Genomic DNA, 26062 nt, shown 5'->3' with positions numbered 1-26062 from the left:
ATCTGGGACACATTTTTATTTGCTAAATTGGGAAACCCTATGTCTGGGTAAACTTGACACTATCTATCCTGTAACTTCACTTACGACTTTAAAAAAACATATCTATTTAATTTTTCTTTCTTTTTTTTTTTGTTTTTTTGAGATGGCGCCTCGCTCTCTTGCCCAGGCTAGGGTGCAATGGCGTGATCTTGGCTCACTGCAACCTCTGCCTCCCGGGTTCAAGCGATTCTCCTGCCTCAGCCTCCTGAGTAGCTGGGATTACAGGCGCGTGCCACCATGCCTGGCTACTTTTTGTATTTTTAGCGGGGGGGGGGGGTTCACCACGTTGGTTAGGCTGGTCTCGAACTCCTGACTTCATGATCTGCCCGCCTTGGCCTCCCATAGTGCTGGGATTACAGGAGTGAAGCACTGCGCTGGCCTAATTTTTCTGTTTTGTAGAAATGGGGTCTCACTATGTTGCCCAGGCTTATCTCAACACCTGGCCTCACATGATGCTCCCGCCTTAGCCTCCCAAAATGCTGCGATTACAGGCTCACTTATGACTTTCCATGATTTTTGAAATTACTTCACAGGGAGCCTGGGCAGCTTCTGGAGGGCAGTGAGAAACCAACGAAAAGGCTTTAGGGAAAAGATGCCACAGATGAAATTTCATAAAGATCGCTTTGGGTAGCCCAAATCAGAAGCTTCTACACCAGCCTTACATATTAGGGTTCTCATCTATTCTTATTCTCCACTTTAAGTCACCAAGTCCATCCTACCTCCACAAGGCAAATACCCTGTCTCTGCCACCAACCACTGAAGAACCCTAAAAGCAAATGGGTACTGATCCTGCCCTGCTTAAAATTCTCTCAGGGCTCTGATTTGCGTCAGGATAAAATCCAAACGCCATTGGCCTTGCGCGGTTTTCTTCCATTTCCAGAGTGTCAGTCCTCTGGCCGATCTAAAAGCCTTGGGGTTCCAAGCTGCCCACGGCTGTGGAGCCTAGGCTGGAGCCCACAGCGGACGGCAGTGATAGGATTATTATAATAAATGTCAGAGCAAGAAAAACGTTCCGGCCGGTTAGGTTTTGTTATTTCAAAAATAACAAATTAACCGCCTTTCCTCCGGGGGAGACGCGCAGGCGAGAGGGGCGGCGCCTGACCCAGCGGGCTCTAGGTGCTACGCCAGGGCCCCAAGGGTCCCGAACTTGGCTTGCCCACACAAAACATGGCGGCAGGAGAGCAGCATTTCCGCCGCTCATGTACATATCCAATGGGGCCCATGGGAGAGGCGTAGTCTTCTGGGTCTTGCCCAGACTCAACATGGCGGCTACAAGGCGCCTGTCTTAGTCTGCGAAACCTACCCCGGGCGTGGGCCGCAGCGTCGAGTAACGTCATTCGAACCCCGTCGCGCCCCTTTGTGCGTCACGGGTGGCGGGCGCGGGAAGGGGATTTGGATTGTTGCGCCTCTGCTCTGAAGAAAGTGCTGTCTGGCTCCAACTCCAGTTCTTGCCCCTGAGCAGCGCCTGGAACCTAACCCTTCCCACTCTGTCACCTTCTCGATCCCGCCGGCGCTTTAGAGCCGCAGTCCAGCCTTGGATCCTCAGAGCCTCAGCCACTAGCTGCGATGCATGTGATCAAGCGAGGTGAGGGGGCGACGAGGTGGGCGAGAAGGAAGGTGAGGGGATGCGGGCTGCCGCCGCCGGACTGATGCCCAGCCCGCCTGCCCGCCCGCCTTCGCTGCTTCCCGCCTTTCCCGCCTTTCCCGCCGCGGCCTTCCGCCCTGTCAGCCCGCTCGGCCTTCTGTCTTCAGTCAGCCTGCCCCGGACCTCCTTCGGGCCTTCAGGCTGCGCCCCCTCGGCTTTGTCATCCTGCCGCCTTTCAAAAGGATAACACTTACCCTGTATCGAGTAGTGACTGCGTACGCCGAGCACTTTCCAGGCACTATTTTATTCCTGTCTCCAGTCCTCTGAGAGAGAGATTATTAGCTTATTACAGATGAGGAAACTGACGCTCAGAGCGAGGTTTCGGCGACTGACCGAAAGTCACCCATAGGTGACAACACAGTTTGATTTGAAAACCGTGGGGTTGGTGAGCTGTCTTAGGCACAGGGTGGGGGGGCAGCTAGGAAAGAAGGAGGGGGCCTCTTTACCCTACATAGGCACTTGTCAGTTTACTGATCTCTTTTGTGGGGTGAAGATAGGAGTGTGGGGTGGAAAAAACAGATCCCAGACAGACAGCACCCTCGAGTTCCTTTCCCTTCATGGAAGAGATACTGAATCAGAGAAGGGTGGCTGAGACATCTTCTGACAAGATGGGGACTGGGAAGAGTCAGGAACTTGTATTCTTTCTCAACAGTTCTTTTTCATTATACTTGCCGAGTCCCTGCTTTGTGCCCAGCCCTTTGCTTGGCTTTGTGAGATTGTAAGAGGAGACAGTCCCTGCCTTGGGAATAGGCTTAATCGGGTTGGAAAAACAAGAGCAACATACTTTTAACAATCACATGAGATATGTATGAACAAGTTTTGAGTTGAACCTACTTGCCTTTGTTAAAGCAATACAATTATTTCAAAATTGTAGGCACTTAGTAAATACTGGTTAATCGACTGGTTGTTTCTATTTTGTCCTCTAGGCTGTGAACATTTCAAAGATGGAGACTTGTTTGAGACAGAGTCTTGCTCTGTCACCCAGGATGGAGTGCAGTGGTGTAATCATAGCTCACTGTAACCTTGAAGTCCTGGGCTCAAGCGATACTCTTGCCTTAGCCTCTCAAGTAGCTAGGACTATAGGCATGCACCACCATGGGTGGCTAATTTTTAAAAATTTCTGGTACTAAAGGAGTCTTGCTGTGTTTCCCAGTCTGGCCTTGAACTCCTGGCCTCAAGCCATCCTCCCTTCCTTGGCTTCCCAAAGTGCTGGGAATACAAGCAAGATGGAGACTTTTCTGTTCACGTTTAGCACAGGACCTGACATGAATAGATTCTTAAAGAATGAATGAAAATAATTGTATCAAAATGTAGGACATGATGAATGCTGTGAATAAGCAGGTAGTTGATTTGGTTTAGCTACAGCCAATGTCCAGATTGGTTTAACTACAGACAAGAGTTGGAAACCTGGACAGTAGTGGCCCTTCTTGTTTTTGGTATCTTGAGAACATCATTCTGTGAATTTTCCTAGCTCACATTTTAGCTGACCAAAGAGCAAAATACATAGTGCACTTTTATTGATCCACTCATAAGAATGAGAGCTGAGCATCTATTTTTATATTTTTATTTTTTACATTATTATTTATTTGTATTTTTTTAGAGAAGGAGTCTCGCTATGTTGCCCAGGCTGGTCTTGAACTCCTGGGCTCAAGCAATCCTCCCACTTCAGCCTCCCAAAGTGCTTGGATTACAGTGCTGGGAGCCACCGCACCTGGCTTGAGCATCTATTTTTTAAATCTTTAGATATGGGAGAGATGTTTAGGATGGTCTATGATAAGTCAGTAACAAAGATGAATTGAAAATGTATGGACTTAGATGACCAGAATGGGTAAAATTCAACTCTGTGTTGAATTTTTAACCTTTTGAGTCTACTTCTAAATACTTTTGTTTAAAAAGTGCTACCTTGGCCGGGTGTGGCTGGGCATGGTGGTTCACGCCTGTAATCCCAGCACTTTGGGAGGCTGAGGCGGGTGGATCATTTGAGGTGTGGAGTTTGAGACCAGCCTGGCCAACATGGTGGAACCCCATCTCTACTAAAAACACAAAAGTTAGCTGGACGGTAGTGGTTTGCGCCTGTAATCCCAGCTACTCAGGAGGCTGAGGCAGGTGAATCGCTTGAGCCTGGGAGGCAGAGGTTGCTGAAATTGTGCCATTGCACTCCAGTCTAGGCGACAGAGTGACACTCTGTCTCAAAAAAAAAAAAAAAAAAAAACCACAAAGTGCTAGCTATAACTAGCTCTAAAAAGCAGGGCTTATTTTGTTTCTCATTCCTTCATAGAGCACAATTTGATCCAGATGGTTCATGCTGTAGATTCTGCCATTGTAGCATTCAGCAAGACTTAATATACAACATGTACTTAGATTTGTTTCTTTCTTTTTTTTTTTAATATTTCTATGTTTCTATATTTTAATGTTTTTTAATATGCATAGGGTTTTTGGTTTTTTGGACTTTTTTTGTCCCCCCTTATGTTTGGCATGTCAGTGGAATAGCAGACTAACTCCTATAGTTTTTGTTAAGTTTTTTTTGAGATGGGGTCTTGCTCTGTCGCCCAGGCTGGAGTGCAGTGGTGTGATCTCAGCTCACTGCAGTCTCTGCCTCCTGGATTCAAGAGACTCTCCTGCCTCAGCCTCCTCAGTAGCTGGAACTACAGATGTGCGCCACCACCCCCGGCTAGTTTTTGTTATTTTTAATAACAAGGGCAACTGGAAGTTGACTTTGAAGTACCTACTGAATGTGCTAATGTCTTGCTAAACACTGTGAGGGCAGTAATGGAGAAGGCAGCTCTATCTTCAAAGAACTTAAAATTGTTAGGGATTTAGGAATAATCCATATGAAAATTATTAGATAGAATAGTAGATGAGTTTTTTTCATCTGCTATTTTGAGCTATTTTTCCTAATGGGAAAGTATCATTCCTCAAGGAGATTATGGTTAAAAAAATAAACATTGAGAACCATTGCAGTAAATGACAAAGTAGCTAACTGAGTTGTAAACTGTTTTGGAATTTAGTGTAGTATTTTCAAAACTTTGGATTGTAACTCACAGTAAAAAACAAAACATTTTACAGACATACGTGTATATATGTGGATACACATAAAATGTTTACGAAATAATGTCTTTGAAAGCATCCATTTGCACTCTAATCTTTCTTTTATTCCAGATTCTTTCCCTATCCCTCCCTCCCTCCCTTCCTTCCCTCCCTCCCTGCTTCCTTCCTTCCCTTCTCCCTCCCTCCCCTCCCCCTCCCCTTCCCTCCCTCCCTTCCTCCCTTCTTCCTTCCTTCCTTCCTACCTATTCCATTCACAGCCTGCTATATTATTTTACAACTCCGTGTGGATACCGTGCTGTGCACTGGGATTGCAGTGATGAGTAGGCAGACATGGTTCCAGCTTCCAAAGATCCTACAATCAATTGAGAAAGATAGACAAATAAAGAAGTAATATGATAAAATATGATAAATACTCTGATAGGTAAAGTATAGGCAGTAGAGGCCATTCATTCAGTTATTCATAAAGCATTTATTCAGCACCTCTTTGTGCTAGGAACTGTTTGTAGGCATTAGAGATTCTGCAGTGAACAAAGCTAAATTACATTTCTCATTGAGTTGACATCTTGGTGTGGGTGGGAGTGGTAAGTGTATATAAGAAATAAGAAGTAACATAAACATAATAATCAGTTAATTTCAGATACTGATTAATGAGATGATAGTAAAACAGGATCATGTGATAAAGATGAATGAGAAAATAACCTTGGATTGGATAGCCAGGAAAGGCTTCTCTGAGAAGCCAACATTTGAGCTGAACTCTAAATAGTATTAAGAGCTAGTAATGTGAGATCTGTGGCCTGACCATTCTCGGCAGAGGGAATTAGAAAGTTTGTATCTTGTGGAAAAGGCACGCATCGTTGGTTTTACAGGATTAGGGAAGTCTTCCTGAAGAGAGGAGAATGAAAGACAGTTTATAGCCAAGAAGAAGTCACACTAGTATGCTAGAGGATTTTTTTATTTTATTTTTTATTTTTTGAGACGGAGTCTCGCTCTGTCGCCCAGGCTGGAGTGCAGTGATGTGATCTCGGCTTACTGCAACCTCTGCTTCCTGGGTTCAGGCAATTCTCCTGCCTCAGCCTCCTGAGTAGCTGGGATTACAGGCGCCTGCCAGCATACTCAGCTAATTTTTTTTTTTTTTTTTTTGTATTTTTAGTAGAGATGGGGTTTCACCATGTTGGCTAGACTGGTCTCGAACTCCTGACCTCAGGTGATCCGCCTGCTTCGGCCTCCCAAAGTGCTAGGAATACAGGCATGAGCCACCATGCCCGGCTGGCTAGAGGATTTTAAAAGAGGAAGAGGTCAGTGTGAGTTAAAAGTGGTTGAGGCAGGTTTTATGGAGGTGTGAGATTTGGAGGGTGAGTAGGAGTTAGATGTATGGAAAGGTGGAAGAGGAACCTTTAGGCAGAGTAAGGTATAAGCAATGATGTGGATATGGGAATGGGAAGCCCTCTTGGGACTTATATTTCACAGGGAACAGTTGAAGAGATCTGGGGCCAAACTAAGAAAGGCTTTGCTTGAGAGAAGAGGATAATGTAGGCAGTGAGAAGCAGGGATTAGTGATGTGATAAAATCAACATCTGGCTTGAAAAACTAACCAAGTGGAATGACAGAATAGAGAACCATGTGTCATTGGACCTTTAGATCTTTAGTCTGCCTCCTATTCTCAAGTGTGAGTTAAGATTAATTACCAATGCAGTTTTTTTTTGTCAGTTTCCTGATTGACTTCAGAACTTCTGGCGGTTGTAGAATTTTCTTTTTGCTAAGTTGCTTTTCCACCCAACTGCATGTATAATTGCAGAACGCTAATGTTGCTTTGTGGTTACCTGCCTGCTTAGTTATCCAATTGCTAGAGCACTGAGGTTTCAGTCCCAGTGCCAGCCAGTTAATTTACCCCGTTCCAGAGTTAAATGCTGCAGATGTGAGCCTGATCAGAAAATTATCACAATGGTGATCAGAAAGAGAGGGGCTAACATATCAGTGTAGAAGAAAAAGCAACTTGTTCTAGTGATAGTGGGTTAATAGTGATGGCTTATTGTTCATTTATTCTTCATCAAATGTTTGAGAACTTGCCTTGTTCTAGGCACTAAATTTGAGAATACAGACGTGAATGAGAGGGCCAAATGTAAACATATTTAACATGTTTCTTATTGGTTACTTCAGGTTGAGTATCCCTTATCCAAAATGCTTGGGCCCAGAAGTGTTTCGGATTTTGGATTTGTTTCAGATTTTGGAATATTCACATTATACTTACTGGTTGGGCATCCCTAATCAGAAAATCCAAAATCTGAAATGGTCCAAGGAGCATTTCTTTGAACATTGTGTTGGCATTGAAAAAGTTTTGGATTTTGGAGTGTTTTGGATTTTGGAATTTTGAATTAAGGATACTCAGCCTATATATAGTTACAATGGATTGTAGGTGCACAAAGGAGACAAAAACTAAATCAGTGTGAGACACTAACATTTATTGAGTGCCTATTGTGTATCACATACTGTGATTTTTTTTTCCCCATAGGAGCAGCTTTATTTTATAATGAGGTATAGTTGTAACTATGCCAAAGTTGTTACAACAAAAGCACTTTTTACCTTATCTAATTTTATTGTCACAGTAAACTGATGAGGCAAGTAAAATAGATATAATAATTAACCCCTTTCTACAAATGAAGATCTGTGAAATGACTGATTGTGTTTTGTGGCTTGTCTAAGGTTAAGGCTGTTTGGTGGTTGGATATATTCACTATTCCTGGTAAGAATAAATAAAGGTCGGATGAGCTACTATTTGAGGTTAAACTAAGAGTAGTAAGACTTTTTTGTTTAGAAGGACAAAGATACAATCTAAGTCCAAAATCATGAAAAATATTAGGTAAAATATATAGTATGTCAGATGGGGTAAGTGCTATGGAGAAAAAGCACAGAAGGGGAAGGGGGATAAGAAGAGCAAGGCTCCTATTTGGGGCATTGCAATTTAAAATGGAATCATCAGGGAAAGCCTCATTGAGAAGGTGATGACATTGAGCAAAAGACCTAAAGGAGATATACAGCAAGAAGGCCAGGTTGTCAAGGTAGAATAGGAAGGAAGGTGGGAGAGTTGGAGGTGAAATTGGGAAGTGGGTACACAGGACGAGTTGTATAGGATTCTGTGGATTTTTTTTTTTTTTTTTTGAGATGGAGTTTCACTCTTGTTGTCCAGGCTGGAATGCAATGGCGTGATCTCAGCTCACTGCAACCTCCGCCTCCTGGGTTCAAGCAATTCTCCTGCCTTGGCCTCCCGAATAGCTGGGATTATAGGCCCCCGCCACCATACCCAGCTAATTTTTTGTATTTTTAGTAGAGACAGGGTTTCACCATATTGGTCAGGCTGATCTCGAACTCCTGACCTCAGGTGATCCACCCCACCTTGGCCTCCCAAAGTGCTGGGATTACAGGCGTGAGCCACCAGGCCTGGCCTGTGGGTTGTTTTAACAATTTTGACTTCTATTCTGGAGATCATAAGCCACTATTAGGAGTTTTGAAGGAGGTAATGATATGATTCTGAGTTTAGCTTTTAAAGGGTAATTTTGGCTGCCATGTGGGATGGGGGAAAAATTTAGGAAGTTATCTGTAAATGTCTGTCTGTATAGAATTCATACTCTTTGAAGGTGACATCAGAGAAACAATCTCTTCATGAATCTTTTGAGGGGGCCTGAATCCTTTCTGTGAAATAGCACTTCATGTTGGTCAATTTACATGTTAATTACATTTGATTCTTTGACATTGTAGTCTTAATAATTGCTAACATGAATTTAATAATTGCTAACATGATTTGATTCTTTAGATGGCCGCCAAGAGCGAGTTATGTTTGACAAAATTACATCTCGAATCCAGAAGCTTTGCTATGGACTCAATATGGATTTTGTTGATCCTGTAAGTAAATATGGTTTTTATCTTGGGTTCCTTGTTTTCATGTGTTTCTTTCCATTTGTCTCTTATCCCTGGACCTTCACTCACCTGATATACTTTGGTATTCTGGCTATGCCCTTTGATATAAGATTTGAATTCATTGCTTAACACATTTTTTTTCCTTAATTTTGGTTCTGTCCTGTGAGTTCTCACTTTTCAGAGAACTATGAATGTGAGTAAAGAGGAAAATTTGATATTAACGTTTAATATCAGATATTTCCTTGAGTAAATTGTTTTATTCATTAGTGGAAAAGCCTAGGCCAGGCGCAGCGGCTCACGCCTGTAATCCTAGCACTTTGGGAGGCTGAGGTGGGCGGATCACCTGAGGTCAGGAGTTCAAGACCAGCCTGGCCAACATGGTGAAACCCCGTCTCTACTAAAAATGCAAAAATTAGCCGGGCCTGGTGGCGGGCGCCTGTAATCCCAGCTACTTGGGAGGCTGAGGCAGGAGAATCACTTGAACCTGGGAGGCAGAGGTTGCAGTGAGCCGAGATCGTGCCACTGCACTCCAGCCTGGGCGACAGAGCGAGACTCCCTCTCAAAAAAAAAAGGAAAGCCTAGAGTAAAGCTTGTTTTGGAATTGTGGTTATTTAGGTAGGGACTGGTTTAAAATTTGTTTTTTGTTATTTATGTAAAAAGATTTAAGTAATATAAAGTAGATTTCATGGACAATATTTAAGTCAAGAACAAACTATTCATAAACGAGTTGCTCTGCTTTTCTCCTTATCCTTTATAACTCCTATATTCTAGACTCTCATCATCAGTTATCTGGACTGTTTTCTGTGGTCTCTGCAGTGTCCTGGACTTCCTCTAATCTTACCCTCTTCAAACTCGTCTTCCACCTGACTTCTAAAATGATCTTCCTTAAATGAGAATCTCTAAGAATTCTTTTTTTCAAATCCACCCATATTTCCGTCTCCTTATTTAGGTATCTTATCTGTACTGCTGTAAAACCTGTGCTCATCTCATAGCTTTAATCATATAGTATGGAAATTAATTATAGATCTTTGTCTTCTCCTAGAATTGAGGATAGGCTGTGTATCTTATTCTTGTGATATCCTCAGTGCTTGACATGTAGCTAATTAGCCACTTGACCAAAGTAAGTTTGGTCAAGAGAAAATGATTTTATGTATCTTGAAAATATGTTTATTGTAAAGTCTCTTTTATATTGAGGACTTAGGCAATAATTAGAATAGTAGAATGTTACAACTGGAATGAACCTAAGAGTCCATCCCATTTCATCTTTGGTTTATAGATAAGAAAGTTCCAAAGAGAGAGGGGAGTGACTTAAGTTAGTGGGAGTGTAGGGAGAAGCACCTAGGTCTCTTGACTCCTACATGTTCTATTGCCTCATGCAGTAGTACATTTTAGAGCGCAGGAGTGTTGCAGCATCCTCAAACTTCTTAGGGTAGATTCTGTTGAAAAACTGTTGGTGCACATCTGTAATCCCAGCACTTTGGGAGACTGAGGTGGGCGGATTGCTTGGGCTCAGGAGTTTGAGACCAGCCTGGGCAACATGGTGAAACTCCCCAGGTGCAGTGGCGCAATCTTGGCCCACTGCAGCCTCCACCCCTGGGGTTCAAATGATTCTTGTGCCTCAGCCTCCCTCAGCTGGGATTACAGGCATGTGCCACCATGCTTTTTTTTTTTTTTTTTTTTTTTGGTATTTTTGGTAGAGACAGGGTTTTGCCATGTTGGCCAGGCTGGTCTTGAACTCCTGACCTCAAGTTATCTGCCCGCCTTGGCCTCCCAAAGTGCTGGGATTACAGGTGTGAGCCACACCATGCCTGCCCTCAATCCTGTTTCTACAAAAAAAAAAAAAATTAGTTGGGTGTGGTGGCGCATACCAGTAGTCCCAGCTACTTGGTGGTGGGAGGATCGCTTGAGCCCTGGAGATTGAGGTTGCTGTGAGCTGAGATTGTGCCACTGTACTCCAGCACAGGCCACAGAATGAGATCCTGTCTCAAAAAGAAAAAAAGAAAAACTGTGTGCTGTTAGATCTGGCACAGTTAGCACACAGATGGTATTTTATTCTGAGTTCTAATTGTTTGCCATATTGCTCTAGAAACTATTTAGAAGACTTCACTGCTCTTATACTGAACACACCTTATCTGCTGGATCTGGGAAGAAAGTGATCAGGAGCAACTTGGGCTTAGCTATATTATAATTAGAATAGATTGCAGACTGTTAAAATAGTTACACACATATGTGTCTTTTTTTGAGGGGGTACGCATTGTTCAGCTGGGAAATACATTTATTTTCTGTTGGATTAAGCGGTTTCTTAAAGATTCAATAAACAAACCACTCACAACTTAGAATTTGCTTTTCTTAAAAATGTATGCTAATACCTTGTGCATTAGCTGTCTTAAAAACTGGAACTTATAATGTGGCCTTGAAAACAGTGAAATGCAGTGAGGTTTAATGGGATTGGGGCCAGAAGACTTGTATAATAATATAACCTTGGGCAAGTCCCAGTAACCTGAGCCTCAGGTTCTTCATGTAAAATAGGTATAGCAATAATCATCTCACAAAGTGATTGTGAAATGTCAGAGATTATCAAAGTTGATAATTACTTATCAACTTTGGTTGAGAATCATTTGAACCTCAGGGGCGGAGGTTGCACTTTGTAATTTGTGAAGTGCTAAAGAAAGTTGTCATTAAATTATCATGACTCAGCCCTAAACCTAATTTATACTTCTGTCTCCTTTAATTGGCCTGATTAAAGTTTGATTCATTTGCTTTTCTGTACTTACCCTTATATGGAATTTGAGAAAAGTAAGTATGGAGCTGGAGCCCTGATCACTTAGGGAGGATCTGAATGAAAGATGGGGAAACCCTCATATAGAATCAGTCTGTTGGGAGAATTTGAATGAAAAATAGGGAAATATAGAATCATTAGTATGTTTTCAGCTATTTCCCTGTGAGACTAATCTATTTAAAGGCTATACTTAGATTTTTTTTAATGACACCTTCATTTTATATGTAGTATACATTTTCTGATAGTTCTGCTGGATTATGCATTCTCATTACTAAGTTTCCCACTGCCCACCATTCTGAAAGATAAATTTTCAGAGAAGTAAGTTGTCTTGTTCTTTGTTTGAGACAGGGTCTCACTGTGTCACCCAGGCTGGAGTGCAGTGCCATGATCATAGATAGCTCAGTGCAGTCTTGACTTCCTCAGCACAAGCAATCCTCCCACCTCAGCTTACCTTGTAGCTGCAACCACAGGCACTTACCACCATGACTAGCTAATTTTTTTATTTTTAGTAGGGATGGGGTCTCATTATATTGCTCAGGTTTGTCCCAAACTCCTGGGCTCAAGTGAGCCTCCTACCTCGGCCTCCCAAAGTGTTGGGATTACAGGTGTGAGCCACTGTGCCCAACCTGTGGTTTTTATTGTAATGTGAATTAGATTGTTTTCTTTTTTTCTTTCCTTTTTTTTTTTTTGAGACAGGGTCTCACTCTGTCACCCAGGCTGGAGTGCAGTGGCATAATCACAGCTCATTGCAGCCTCAGCTTCCCGAGTAGCTGGGATCACAGGTGTGTACCACCACACCCAGCTAATTTTTTTATTTGTGGAGATGGGGGGCGGGGCAGGGTGGTCTTCCTAGCTTGCCCAGGCTGGTCTCGAACTCCTGGACTCAAGCCATTCTCCCACATTGGCTTCCCAAAGTGCTGTGATTATGGGTGTGAGCCACAACGCTTGGCTTTTTTTTTTTTTTTAATAGTATCATGAACTGCTAAGCTTAAGTGATCCCCTCACTTCAGCCACTGGGTAGCTAGGACTATAGGCGTGTACTACCACACCTGGCCATGATGGTTTTCTTAATTACTCTTTTAAGGAAGCTATTGTTTCTTGGGAAAGCTCAAGTAATTCTTGGTTTTATTTTTGTAGGCTCAGATCACCATGAAAGTAATCCAAGGCTTGTACAGTGGGGTCACCACAGTGGAACTAGATACTTTGGCTGCTGAAACAGCTGCAACCTTGACTACTAAGCACCCTGACTATGCTATCCTGGCAGCCAGGATCGCTGTCTCTAACTTGCACAAAGAAACAAAGAAAGTGTTCAGTGGTAAGTCTGGGGTGAAAAAGTAAAAATTTAGTACTCTCAGAAAAGTAATAAGGGTACTAGAAATAAATCTTGACTGTTTAAAGAAGCAAATATGGCTAGATGGGGTGGCTTACACCTCGAATCCCAGCAATTTGGGAGGCCAAGGCAGGCAAATCGCTTGAGTCCAGGAGTTTGAGACCAGCCTGGGCAATATGGCGAAACCCCATCTCTACGTTTTAAGAAAAATCTAAAATTATAAAATAGACCAGATGCAGTGGCTCACGCCTGTAATCCCAGTGCTTTGGGAGGCCAAGGCAGGTGGATCGCTGAGGTCAGGAGTTTGAGACCAGCCTGGCCAACATGGTGAAACCCTGTCTCTACTAAAAATACAAAAAATTAGCTGGGTGTGGTGGTGGGGGCCTGTAATCCCAGCTACTCGGGAGGCTGAGGCAGGAGAATTGCTTGAACCCGGGAGGCGGAGGTTGCAGTGAGCTGAGACTGTGCCACTGCACTCCTGCCTGGGCAACAGAGTGAGACTCCGTCTCATAAATAAATAAATAAATAGCAAATATGTAAATTAGTGGGAAAGAGCAGACTACAATTTCCTATTTCTCCATGCTGCCTATCTGCTGCATAAAAAGGTTGATGGATCTTTGTTCTTTAAGTTTTTTATTCTCTCTTTTTTAAATTTTTTAATTTTTTTTGAGATAAAGTTTTGCTCTTATCACCTAGGCTGGAGTGCAATGGTGTGATTTCGGCTCACTGCAACCTCCGCCTCCCGGGTTCAAGTGATTCTCCTGCCTCAGCCTCCCAAGTAGTTGGGACTACAGGCGCCCATCACCATGCCCGGCTAATTTTTTGTATTTTTAGTAGAGACGGGTTCCACCGTGTTAGCCAGGATGGTCTCAATCTCCTGACGTCGTGATCCACCCGCCTCGGCCTCCCAAAGTGCTGGGATTACAGGCGTGAGCCACCGTGCCCGGCCCAGGAATCTATTTTAAACTGCAAGAGCTTATAATCACTTTAATCCTAGAAGATTGTTTCCTTAAATGAGGCATTACATATTTCTTCAACGTATGTGTGTTTATTGAGCACTTTATATGCCATTGAGGTGGGTTGAGATGACAAAAAGGGTTGAGAACCACTGTTTTCAACTATTACCTAAAGATTGAATTAGCTGTTAAGTGGTCTTGATGTATTTTCATTTTTTGTTGTATTTTTTAGATGTGATGGAAGACCTCTATAACTACATAAATCCACATAATGGCAAACACTCTCCCATGGTGGCCAAGTCAACATTGGATATTGTTCTGGCCAATAAAGATGTATGTATAACACTTTTCTGGTGGAAATTTTTTGAGAGTCTTTTTTAATAATGCACACATTTTAGAAAATTTAAACACTACAAAAGATACAGGTAAATACTAATTCCGTTTCCTACCCTGATTCCTGATTTTCCTCTCTAGAAACAACTTTATCATTTTAAAATGTATTTTTCCAGAGCTATTTTGTACATACATGTGTGTGCATACATCTGTATGTGTGTACATACATATTTTTCTTTTCAGTGGTACTGTACTGTGCATACTGTTTTCATTGATACTTTTTTCACTTGTAAGTATATCTTGTTTGTTCTATATCAGCCTTTATGAATTTACCCATTTTTTATAACAGTTGTATAATGTTCCATTTTGCAGATATATTGTCATTGTATGTATGTGTAAGAATTCCTTTAGTGATCAATATTTGTTTTTTGTCTTTTCACTGCAGTGAATATTCTTTTATGGTAGGTGTTTTGCTCATAGATGAATATATCTGTAAGATAAATACCTTCAGTAGAATTGCTGAGCCAATGTGTATGTGAATTCAAAATTTTGATAGGCATTGCCAAACTGACTCCCAAAAAGGTTGCTCAGGCAAAATTTTACAAGCTCATGCTCAGCAACTTAAAAATTATCCACTTGTGTTTGAACTTGTTTCTTAACTAGATGCTAGAGGACAGAAGGGAAAAGATGTAGCTTAGCCAGCCCTTTTACACACAGGATTTATTTACCATGTATATCTGGACAGATTAGAGACCAGTTTTAACTTTAGGTAATATAATGATTAGGCCGGGCGCGGTGGCTCACACCTGTAATCCCAGCACTTTGGGAGGCCGAGGCGGGCAGATCACGAGGTCAGGAGATCCAGACCATCCTGGCTAACACAGTGAAACCCTGTCTCTACTAAAAATACAAAAAATTAGCCGGGCGTGGTAGCTGGCGCCTGTAGTCCCAGCTACTGAGGAGGCTGAGACAAGAGAATGGCGTGAACCTGGGAGGCGGACCTTGCAGTGAGCTGAGATTGGGCCACTGCACTCCAGCCTGGGCAACAGAGCGAGACTCAATCTCAAAAAGAAAAAAAAAAAAAAAGAATGATTAATTGACTGTCTCTCTAAACATGTATCTGATGTTAAAGAGACTAGGAGAAAACTGAGTTGTTTGTGTGTTGTTAATTTGTGTAATATTGAAGACAAGTTGAAGACAAAAATACAGCAGCAGCAACAGCAAAACCTGTGTCTAAAAATATACCTATTGATAGTCAAGTATTTCAGTTCTCTAATATTCATACTGGGCCCATACCTGCCTTTGGCAACAAAGATGACCTTAAAATTTTAAGAGAAGAGGAAAGCAAGCTTTCGTATAGGTTTTTCTAGTCCTTAGATATGGATCATTATGTAGAAACACTGTTAGTATTTTGAAAACCTGGCTCCTTTTTTTCTATCCAAAATGATTATTTGTACGTTATTGCTTTTATTTTCCTCTGAATGGCTTTGTAGCCTACAAAAGCTCTGTAATAATGACCAGTTATGCTATAAAATCTTACTGTTACAATAGTTCTTTGTTGGAAACTTGTTAAAGGGCCATAGATTTTGAAGAGCCTCAGAATTAATGTAAGCCTGCTTCCTGTCATTGTTTATTGTATATACTGTTATATGCAGTTTGAGGTAGGCTAGCTTTTAAAATAAATATATATATTAGTAAATATGTGGTACCAATACTTTTGGATTAATAGCCAATCTAAAAACATGTTTAAGGATGATAATATAGTCCCATTTATGCTCAAGTTTTTTCCCCCCTTCAAAACATACTATAAACATAATAGTAAAAGTTTGGAAAATCATATTTAATCTCACAACATATATTTATGTATTATCTTCTAGTGTTTTCATATACATGTTTTTAAACCTAATTAGGATACTTAATTTATATGTATTGTTTCTTTTTTTTAGAACGTTAGATGGACTTCTATTCTACAGTAATAATACTTAGTGTTATCTCATTGTATCCTGTGTTGATTTTAGTTCTGGAGTCAGGGCTGAGAGATAACAGATTTTGTGAAAATAAGTAATTATTTTTATTTAATTATGGGTTCTTTTTCACCCCTATCAGCGCCTGAATTCTGCTATTATCTATGACCGAGATTTCTCTTACAATTACTTCGGCTTTAAGGTAAGTAATGGGTTTCAAGTATGTGGGGATTTGTACTTAAATCATGAAATACAGGATTTTGTTTACGTTTTGGTGACAGTTATCAAGGCCATAAGTTGTTTGGAGTTGAGGTGGACCTGGGGAATTAGTGGGGTTAAGGTAGCAGTGGTGGTTTGAATTAAGGCAAAGGTAGCTTATCTATTTGCAATTTTTGAATTTTCCACATATTACTTCTGGATTACCTGAGGAGTTATGCAGATAAATTACCATAAGTATTTCATAACATTCTAAGTATTTTTGCCTTGATAGGCAGTATAGTATAGTGTAGTGACTGAGAACATGAATGTCAGTGTCCACCTGAATTCCAGTCTCTGCTCTATTTCTTATTAGCAAGTTATTTAATCTCTCTGTGCTTGTTTCCTCCTTTTTAGAATGGGGAGAATATAAAATTTCAACAACAAATTTAATTAAAAAAAATTTTTTTTTTGAGACTGTGTCTCACTGTGTCGACCAGGCTCAAGTGCAGTGGCGTGATCTTGGCTTACTGCAACCTCCGTCTCCTGAGTATAAGCAGTTCTCCTGCCTCAGCCTCCTGAGTGACTGGGACTACAGGCACACACCACCACGCCCAGCTAATGTTTGTATTTTTAGTAGAGACGGAGTTTCGCCATGTTGGCCAGTCTGGTCTTGAACTCCTGACCTCAGGTGATCCACCCACCTTGGCCTCCCAAAGCACTGGGATTACAGGCGTGAGCCACTGCGGCCAATTTAGTTTAAATTTCAATTTAAAGTGCCTATAACAGGCTGGGCGTGGTGGCTTACGCCTGTAATCCCAGCACTTTAGGAGGCCGAGGTGGGCTGATCACCTGAGGTCAGGAGTTTGAGACCAGCCTGGGCCACTTGGCGAAATGCACTCTCTACTGAAAAATACAAAAATTAGCTGGGCATGGTGGTGCATGCCTGTAATTCCAGCTACTTGGGGGGCTGAGGCAGGAGAACTGCTTATACTCAGGAGAGTTGCAGTGAGCCAAGATCGTGGCACTGCACTCCAGCCTGGGTGACAGAGTGAGACTCTGTCTCAAAAAAAAAAAAAAAAAAAAAAGTGCCTGTAACAGACTAGGCACTGCTCTAAACAACATATACACTCATTTAATCCCCTGAGGAATCCCTGATGTATATGTTGCTCATTTAATCCCCATGAGGAGTCTTCAGGGGATTAAATGAGTGTAATGAGTGTATATGTTGCTTAGATCAGTGCCTAGTCTGTTACAGGCACTTTTTAAGTGTTAGCTGTTGTGAAGTTGATGATGATGATGATGAATACTACAACTTCTGCTGTTAATGTGTATAGAGCTGGCTTTTTCTAGAAATTTTCATGCAGTCTCTGCCGAAACAAAAGTGCCAGTGAGGAGGCTGAGATGGGAGGATTCCTTGAGCTTAGGAGTTCGAGACCAGCCTGGGCAACACAGGGAGACCATGTCTCTACAAAACGTTTTAAAATTTTTTTTTTAAAAAAAGTGCCAGTGATAATCCTGGCTAACATGGCGAAACCCTGTCTCTACTAAAAATAGAAAAAAAAAATTAGCTGGGCGTGGTGGTGGGCACCTGTAGTCCCAGCTACTCGGGAGCCTGAGGCAGGAGAATGGCATGAACCCGGGAGGCAGAGCTCGCAGTGAGCCGAGATCGTGCCACTGCACTGCAGCCAGGGCGACACAGTGAGACGTCGTCTCAAAAAAAAGAAAAAAAAAACTGCCAATGATAATGTTCCAGATGAAGCTAGGAAGAGTAAATGTGCTATTCTTTTCATTTGAAATTTTATAGAAATGGCGAAGATTTAAAGAGATTGCCTTATTGTGGGTGATATATCCACTGCATCTTTAAAAACGGTGCTCTGAAGATTTTTTGTTGTTTCTCTCTTTCCAGACGCTAGAGCGGTCTTATTTGTTGAAGATCAATGGAAAAGGTGAGAAATGAACATGTTTGTGTGTTACATTTTCTACTCATTATATTGAATGTATAGCCTTGAGCTATAAGTCTTAATATTCCTACTTAGACTCTAGATAACATTTTGGACTTTAGGTTTAGTTTGTGGATAATTGTCCTGTTTATTAGTATAAAGTTTTTCTAGTTTCCTTTTGGTATCCTTTTCTAAAATTCAAATACGTATCTCAACCTACTTTTTCTGACGTCTCATCATGTCAAAACTCCTCTTTTGTCTATAGTGGCTGAAAGACCACAACATATGTTGATGAGAGTATCTGTTGGGATCCACAAAGAAGACATTGATGCAGCAATTGAGACATATAATCTTCTTTCTGAGAGGTGGTTTACTCATGCTTCACCCACTCTCTTCAATGCTGGTACCAACCGCCCACAACTTTCTAGGTAGGTGTTTTGAGTAGGGAAATAAACCTTGACCTGAAGAAACTGGGCAGTTCATCACATAAAAAATAATTTAATGAACTTTTAATAGCTGCCTACTCTGATTAAATGAGATTTAGATTCTGGAAAGATCTCTGACTGTAATGTGGTAAATGAATTGGAGAAAAAGCAAATGCTTATAACAAAAATGTTCTAAAATTGATTGGATTGTGGTGATGGTTACACAACTCTATGAGTATATTAAAAGCCATTGAGTAGTACACTTTAAATGGGGAATTATATTATTTGTGAATTATATTTCTTTTTTTTTTTTGAGACAAAGTCTTACTCTGTCACCCAGGCTGGAGTGCAGTGTCGCGATCTCGGCTCACTGCAACCTGTGCCTCCCGGGTACAAGCAATTCTCCTGCCTCAGCCTCCCGAGTAGCTGGGATTACAGGTGCCCGCCACCACACCCAGCTAATTTTTGTATTTTTAGTAGAGATGGGGTTTCACCATGTTGGTCAGGCTGGTCTTGAACTCCTGACCTCAGGTGATCCACCCGCCTTGGCCTCCCAAAGTGCTGGGATTATAGGCATGAGCCACCACTCCGGGTGTGAATTATATTTCAATAAGGTTGTTTTAAAAAGAAAGTAAGTGCCAAGAACCAGTTAGGGGACTCTTATAGCAGTTTATATAAGAAATTGTGGTAGTCTAGATTAGGGAGGTGAAAGTAGAAATTGACAGAAGCAGATAGATCAAAAGATATTTAGGGCCAAGCATGTTAGCTCACATCTGTAATTCCAACACTTTGGAAGGCTGAGGTGGGAAGATCACTTGAGGTCAGAAGTTCAAGGCTGCTGTGAGCCATGATTATGCCACTGCACTCTAGCCTGGGCAACAGAGTGATACCTTGATTAAGATAAAAATATATATAAAAGATATGTAGGCGGTTAAATTGACAGAATATGGCTCAAGAATGGTTCTTGCATTTATGGATACAGTAAGTAACAGGACTAATCATGATGCCATTTGTTGAGAAAAGGAACACTAACAGTCTGGTAATACATTAAAAAAAATAATATGCCATTATCAAGTTGGTTTGTTTCAGGAATTCAAGAACATGGTAACATCAAAAAATACATTAATGTAATTCATTGCATTAACATTTTATGCAGTTTAATGCTCTTTCGTAATAAACACTTTAGCAAAATTGATATAGAAAATAACCTGCACATTGTGCACGTGTACCCTAAAACTTAAAGTATAATAATAATAATAAAAAAAGAAAATAACTTCCTTAATTTGGCAAAAGTTATCCACTAAAAACCTAGATGTATCATCTCTTTTTTCAGTATGGTAGTGGAGGCCTGAGCCAGCATTGTAAAATAAGAAAAAGAAAAGATTGGAAATCAGGGAACAAAACTGTAATGATTCGAAGAAATGATTTTTACATAGGAAACTCAAGAGCATCTGCAGACACATTATTAGAAATAAAAGATTTCAGCAAAATATCTGGATATAAGTTCAATATACATCAATCAGTTACGTTTCTGTACTTTAGCTGTTAGAAAATTAAGTCTTAACCTACAGCCATGCATTACTTAATGATGGGGATATATTCTGAGAAATGTGTTGTAAGGTGATTTCCTTGTGCAAACATTCTACAGTGTACTTATGTAAGCCCAGATGGTATAGCCTACTACACACATAGGATATATGGCATGGCCTGTTGCTGCTCATAGGCTACAAACCTGTGTAGCATGTTACTGTACTGAATACTGTAGGCCTTTGTATTACCATGGTAAGTATTTGTGTATCCAAACATATCACAGTAAAAGTACCCTATGAAAGATAAAAAATAAAAAATGGGCCAGGCGCGGTGGCTCACGCCTGTAATCCTAGCATGTTGGGAGGCCGAGGCGGGCGGATTGCCTGAGCTCAGGAGTTCGAAACCAGCCTGGGCAACATGGTGAAACCCTGTCTCTACTAAAAATATAGATATAAAAAAATTAGCCAGGCATAGCAGTGTGCACCTGTAGTCCCAGCGACTTGGGAGGCTGAGGCAGGAGAATTGCTTGAACCCGGGAGGCAGAGGTTGCAGTGAGCCAAGATCGCACCACTGCACTCCAGCCTGGGCAACAGAGCGAGACTCCATCTCCAAAAAAAAAAAAAAAAAAGAAAAGATAAAAAATGATACATCTGTATAGGACAGTTATCATGAATAGAGCTTGTAGGACTGAAAATTGCTATGGGTGAGTTAGTGAGTGAGTGGTGAATGAATATGAAGGCCTGGCTGGGCGCGGTGGCTCATGCCTGTAATCTCAGCACTTTGGGAGGCCGAGGCAGGTGGATCACGAGGTCAGGAGTTCAAGACCAACAGGGCCAACATAGTGAAACCCTGTCTCTACTAAAAATACAAAAATTAGCTGGGTATGGTGGCAGGCGCCTGCAATCCGCTACTTGGGAGGCTGAGGCAGGATAATTGCTTGAACCTGGAAGGTGGAGGTTGCAGTGAGCCAACATCGCACCACTATACTCCAGCCTGGGCAACAGGAGCGAAACTCTATCTTAAAAACAAAAAACAAAACAAAACAAAAGAATATGAAGGCCTAGTACATTACTGATGACTGTAGACTGTACAAACATTGTGCACACTAAATTTACTTTAAAAATATTTTCTTCAATAATAAATTAACCTTAGATTACTGGATGACCACTGTCGTATGTGTAGTCCATCGTTGACTTTTTTTGTTTGTTTTTAAGACAGAGTCTCACTCTGTTGCCCAGGCTGGAGTGCAGTGGCATGATCTTGGCTCACTGCAGCCTGCACCTCCCAGGTCCAAGTGATTCTCCTGCCTCAGCCTTACAAATAGTTGGGATTACAGGCGTGCACCACCACACCCAGCTAATTTTTGTATTTTTAATACAGACGGGGTTTCACCATGTTGGCCAGGCTGATCTCAAACTCCTGACCTCGAGTGATCCGTCTTCCTTGGCCTCCCAAAGTGCTGGGATTACAGGCATGAGCTACCATGCCCAGTTTTTTAAGTTCTTTAAAAATTTCTCGAAAACATGATTAAAGGACATTAAATAATAAATACATGGAATAGATTCAGTTTTATAAAAATGTCCATTTTTCCCAAGTTAAAATATAGATTCAAAGTAATTCTAGTCAAAATCTCAACATACTGATTCTAAAATTCATGTGAAAGAGCAAAAGACTGCCCAAATATGTCAGGTCCAAATTCCTGGAACCTGTAAACGTTACCTGATAAGGAAAGTGGTCTTTGTAGGTATGATAAAGATTTTGACATGGAGAGATTATCTTGAATTATGTGGGTGGGCCATTAATCCAATCAAAAGTATCCTTGTAAGAGAGAGGCTGAGGGAGATAATGACTCACAGAAGGGGAGAAAGTGATGTAAAGATGGAGGGAGAAATTGGAGTCACGTGGCCACAAAGGAGAGCAGTTAGCCACTAAAAGCTGGACAAAGCAAGTAACAGATTCTCCCTCAAAACCTCTGGAGGGACCACTCCAAAAAAAAAAAAAAAAGTGAGTGGCAGACATTGTGACTCTTAATACCTCCCCTTACCTTTTTTTTGAGATGGAGTTTTGCTCTTGTCACTGAGGCTGGAGTGCAGTGGCACGATTTTAGCTTACTGCAACCTCTGCCTCCTGGGTTCAAGCAATTCTCCTGCCTCAGCCTCCTGAGTAGCTGGGATTACAGGCACGTGCTACCACACCCAGCTAATTTTTGTATTTTTAGTAGAGATGGGGTTTCTCCATGTTGGCCAGGCTGGTCTTGAACTCCTGACCTCAGGTGATCCACCTGCCTGGGCCTCCCAAAGTGCTGGGATTACAGGTGTGAGCCACTGCGCCTGGCCCTACTTCCACTTATATCTCGATAGGAGAATATATAATATGACCTCAGAGCAAAACACCATAGAGCAAAACATTGGAAAAATTGACTACATTACAATTAAAAACTTCTGTGAACCAAAAACAAAGTCAAATAACAAGTTTCACACTTTGGGAGGCCAAGGTGGGTGAATTACCTGAGGTCAGGAGTTGGAGACCAGCCTGGCCAACATGGCAAAACCCTGTCTTTACTAAAAATACAACTATTAGCCAGGCGTGGTGGCGTATGCCGGTAATCCCAGCTACTCAGGAGGCTGAGGGATGAGAATCATTTGAACCTGGGAGACGGAGCTTGCAGTGAGCCAAGATCATGCCACTGTACTGCAGCCTGGGCAAAAGAGTGAGACTGCATCTCAAAAACAACAACAACAACAACAACAACAATAAAAACCCAAAAAAGCAAGTTTCAGAGTGGGAGAAGATATTTGCAACATGTTAACTATTGAGAGATTATAAGAAAAACAAGGCCAGGTGCAGTGGCTCCTGCCTGTAATTCCAACACTCTGGGATGCCAAAGCAAAGGCTGGCTTGAGGGCAGGAATTTGAAACCAGTCTGGGCAACATAGTGAGAGCCTGTCTCTACAAAAGTAGAAAATTAGCCAGGCATGGTGGTGCACACCTGTAGTTCTAGCTACTTGAAAGGCTGAGGTGGGAGGATCGCTCGAGCCCAGGAGGTCAAAGCTGCTGTGAGCTATGATCATGCCACTGCACTCCAGCCTGGGTAACAGAGTTAGACCCTGTCTCAAAAAACAAAAAACAAAAAACAGAAAAAACCAGAAAGCCAAATAGAAACATGGGCAAGGGCTATAAACAAATAATGCATGGAAGAAAAACTTGATTGGCTAATAAACATCTGAGATGTTAAACTGTGCAATAGGAAAATGAAAATTATGTATATATATATATATATTTGATAAAAATGAAAAGGCTGACAATTCCAAGCATTGACAAGAATGTGGAGCACAAGGAAATCTCATACACTGCTAGAAATAGATTTGTCCATCCACTTTGGAGAATCTTTAGTAAAGTGAAACGTGTATATCTTTTAACCCAGCAGTTCCTCTCCTAGGTTCATATTCTACAGAAATGCTTAGAGATAAACACAAGGTGATGTGTTCAAGAATTTTTATAGCAGCATTATTTGGAATTGCAAATGAATTGGAAATAATCCAGATGTTCATCAACAGGCACATGGGACAAATGTGTTGGTATATTTATACAGTAGAATACCTTATAGCAATGAAAATAAAGTTTGTTTACATGTATCAAAAGGATTAATTTCTGTAAAACAATATTGAATTAAAACAAGTTGCAGAATGATAAACAGATATGCAACCAGAAAAATTCTAAGTGTATAACATGTAAAAATGTCATAATGGAAATGCTTGAAAATGTTATAGGATTGCAATGAGGGTATATTTGTGGTGTCTAATTTTTTGAGGTAGGTGGCAAGTACAGAGTATTTGTTACATCATTCTCTATATTTTTCTGAATGTCTGAATATTTATATAAACACCTAGTCAATAGATAGAATCCATTTGCATGATTGAATATTCAAGGCAGTGAAGAGATTATTGATAGAGTAAGGTTCCTGAGGTGGGGAGCAGGATGAGATCCAAAGTGGAGGTAAAGGGGTTGTCTTTAAAAAGACTGTAAAGGAGCTATAAATTTGGTAGACATATCAAAGAATTGGTTGACAATTGGAGAGATTATTTTCATAAATGTTTGTTTTTCTTGGCTTACTAACAACCTGAAAAGACGGTGATGTATGTTTATGAATATGCATGAAAAAATGTGAAAGTGGCACGTTTGCAGTCTGGTGAAAATGTAAGCTAATATTTTAGACTTATCTATAAGACTTCCTCCTAGGCTTATTTACTTACTATCTAGGGGAGGCAGCAAGATGATTTTAAAATGATATTTCGATATGTTTTATTGTGTCATGTACAGTAAAGTGGGTTTTCTTCTTTGAAAAACACTTAGGAACTTTCTATCTAAACTTCAACTCTTTTTTTTTTTTGCCTTAGTGTCTTCGTGTTGAGTAATCATTTTTGTGACTCTGCTTCATTTCCTTGCTCTAAGTTGAGACATTTTTTTCCCCCGTAGCTGTTTTCTTCTGAGTATGAAAGATGACAGCATTGAAGGCATTTATGACACTCTAAAGCAATGTGCATTGATTTCTAAGTCTGCTGGAGGAATTGGTGTTGCTGTGAGTTGTATTCGGGCTACTGGCAGCTATATTGCTGGGGTAGGTTTCTGCCATTTGACTTTTAAAGGGGGATTCAAGTCTAAAAGCAACCAGATTTATGGTTGAGAGGGCGTATTCTATTTTTTGGGAGTCCTGGGTCTCTGTTAAATTACTAAATGGCTATGTGACTTGGAGTGAGTCATTTTACTTCTGGCTTCATTTTCATCTATGTTATTAGATATTTAGATTTGACTAGATAATCTCTAGAATCCTTTTTAGCTCAGGTTTTAGAATTCTGGCTTATTTTAGCAGTAATAAGAGCAGTTATCATTTATTGATTGCTTACTGTATGTTAAGTTTGTTATAAATGTTTTACATGAAGTACTCATTTGACCCTTACTACAACCCTATGAGGTAGCTATAATTATAGACTCATGCCAGGAATTTTATTCCTTAACCTTGCGAGTAAAGGTACCATTGTCTAATTTTACAAGTGAGGAAATTGAGACTTAGAAAGTTGTTACTTTCTGAGATCAATCACTTAATATGTGGTAGAGCCAGGATTCAAGATTTATGCATTGACACTTTATGATGTAAACTTCAGCCCTTTGTTAGTTTACTATTCAATGGGAGTCAAGATAATAGTTTTGAGTTAGACCTGGATTTAAATCCTAGCTCCACTACTTAACTAGTAATGTGGCCTAAAGTTAGTTATTTTATGTCTGAATTTGTTTCCTTTTCTGTGAGGTGAAGAAAATATCTAACCCTGTAGAATAAAGTTCCAGAAGGAAATTATTCCATTATGTTGTGTTTTGGAGGTGCTGTGATATATACAGCACTTTACACAGTGGTAGAGTGAGCTGTTGCTCACTTATCTTTCTAGACTGTTTAAAGGCTTGTGTTGGGATCAGAAGGGTTAAAGAATTTGATGAAGTATCTTCTAGACGTAGGAGTCTCTATTTTCTTAACATCATTCTAGAGTCCACTTATTGCTGAGAATCTCCTTTTACCTTATTTATTGCCCTGATATAGCTGTTGCATGTAATTCTTATTGTAAATTGCCTTGATTTCTTTTGGGAAAAAGGCATTGTAGTAGTGTTTATATTCTTTTTTACTCTACCCAAAGTGTTTCTTTATATAACGACCTTTAGAAGATGTAGAGTTTAAATTTAGCTACCTTGATTTTGGATCCCTTTGGCTTGTAATTGTTACATCTCATTATAAATTAGAAATGCCATGAGGTAATGGGATGGCTGGGTCAAATGGTATTTCTAGTTCTAGATCCCTGAGGAATCGCCACACTGATTTCCACAAGGGTTGAACTAGTTTACAGTCCCACCAACAGTGTAAAAGTGTTCCTATTTCTCCACATCCTCTCCAGCACCTGTTGTTTCCTGACTTTTTA

At 40.8% G+C, this 26062-nt stretch overlaps 1 protein-coding gene across 1 annotated transcript in view; it reads left to right on the top strand.

Moving 5' to 3' along the window:
• Window positions 1–10: 10 nt before the first annotated feature.
• The window catches only part of RRM1 (ribonucleotide reductase catalytic subunit M1), a 44459-nt gene continuing 18407 nt past the window's right edge, over window positions 11–26062 (top strand). The window contains exons 1-8 of the mRNA XM_054440108.2: window positions 11–1624; window positions 8541–8629; window positions 12561–12738; window positions 13942–14042; window positions 16149–16208; window positions 18111–18150; window positions 18410–18572; window positions 24576–24717. Of these exons, the coding sequence (XP_054296083.1) occupies window positions 1606–1624; window positions 8541–8629; window positions 12561–12738; window positions 13942–14042; window positions 16149–16208; window positions 18111–18150; window positions 18410–18572; window positions 24576–24717 (792 nt within the window). The 5' untranslated portion in view covers window positions 11–1605. The remainder of the gene's footprint in view (window positions 1625–8540; window positions 8630–12560; window positions 12739–13941; window positions 14043–16148; window positions 16209–18110; window positions 18151–18409; window positions 18573–24575; window positions 24718–26062) is intronic.

This window comes from Pongo pygmaeus, chromosome 9, assembly GCF_028885625.2.
Source record: "Pongo pygmaeus isolate AG05252 chromosome 9, NHGRI_mPonPyg2-v2.0_pri, whole genome shotgun sequence".
Classification (NCBI taxonomy): Eukaryota; Metazoa; Chordata; class Mammalia; order Primates; family Hominidae; genus Pongo; species Pongo pygmaeus.
The sequence above is the reverse complement of the archived record's forward strand: the minus strand, read 5'-3'. Positions and strand labels throughout refer to the sequence as shown.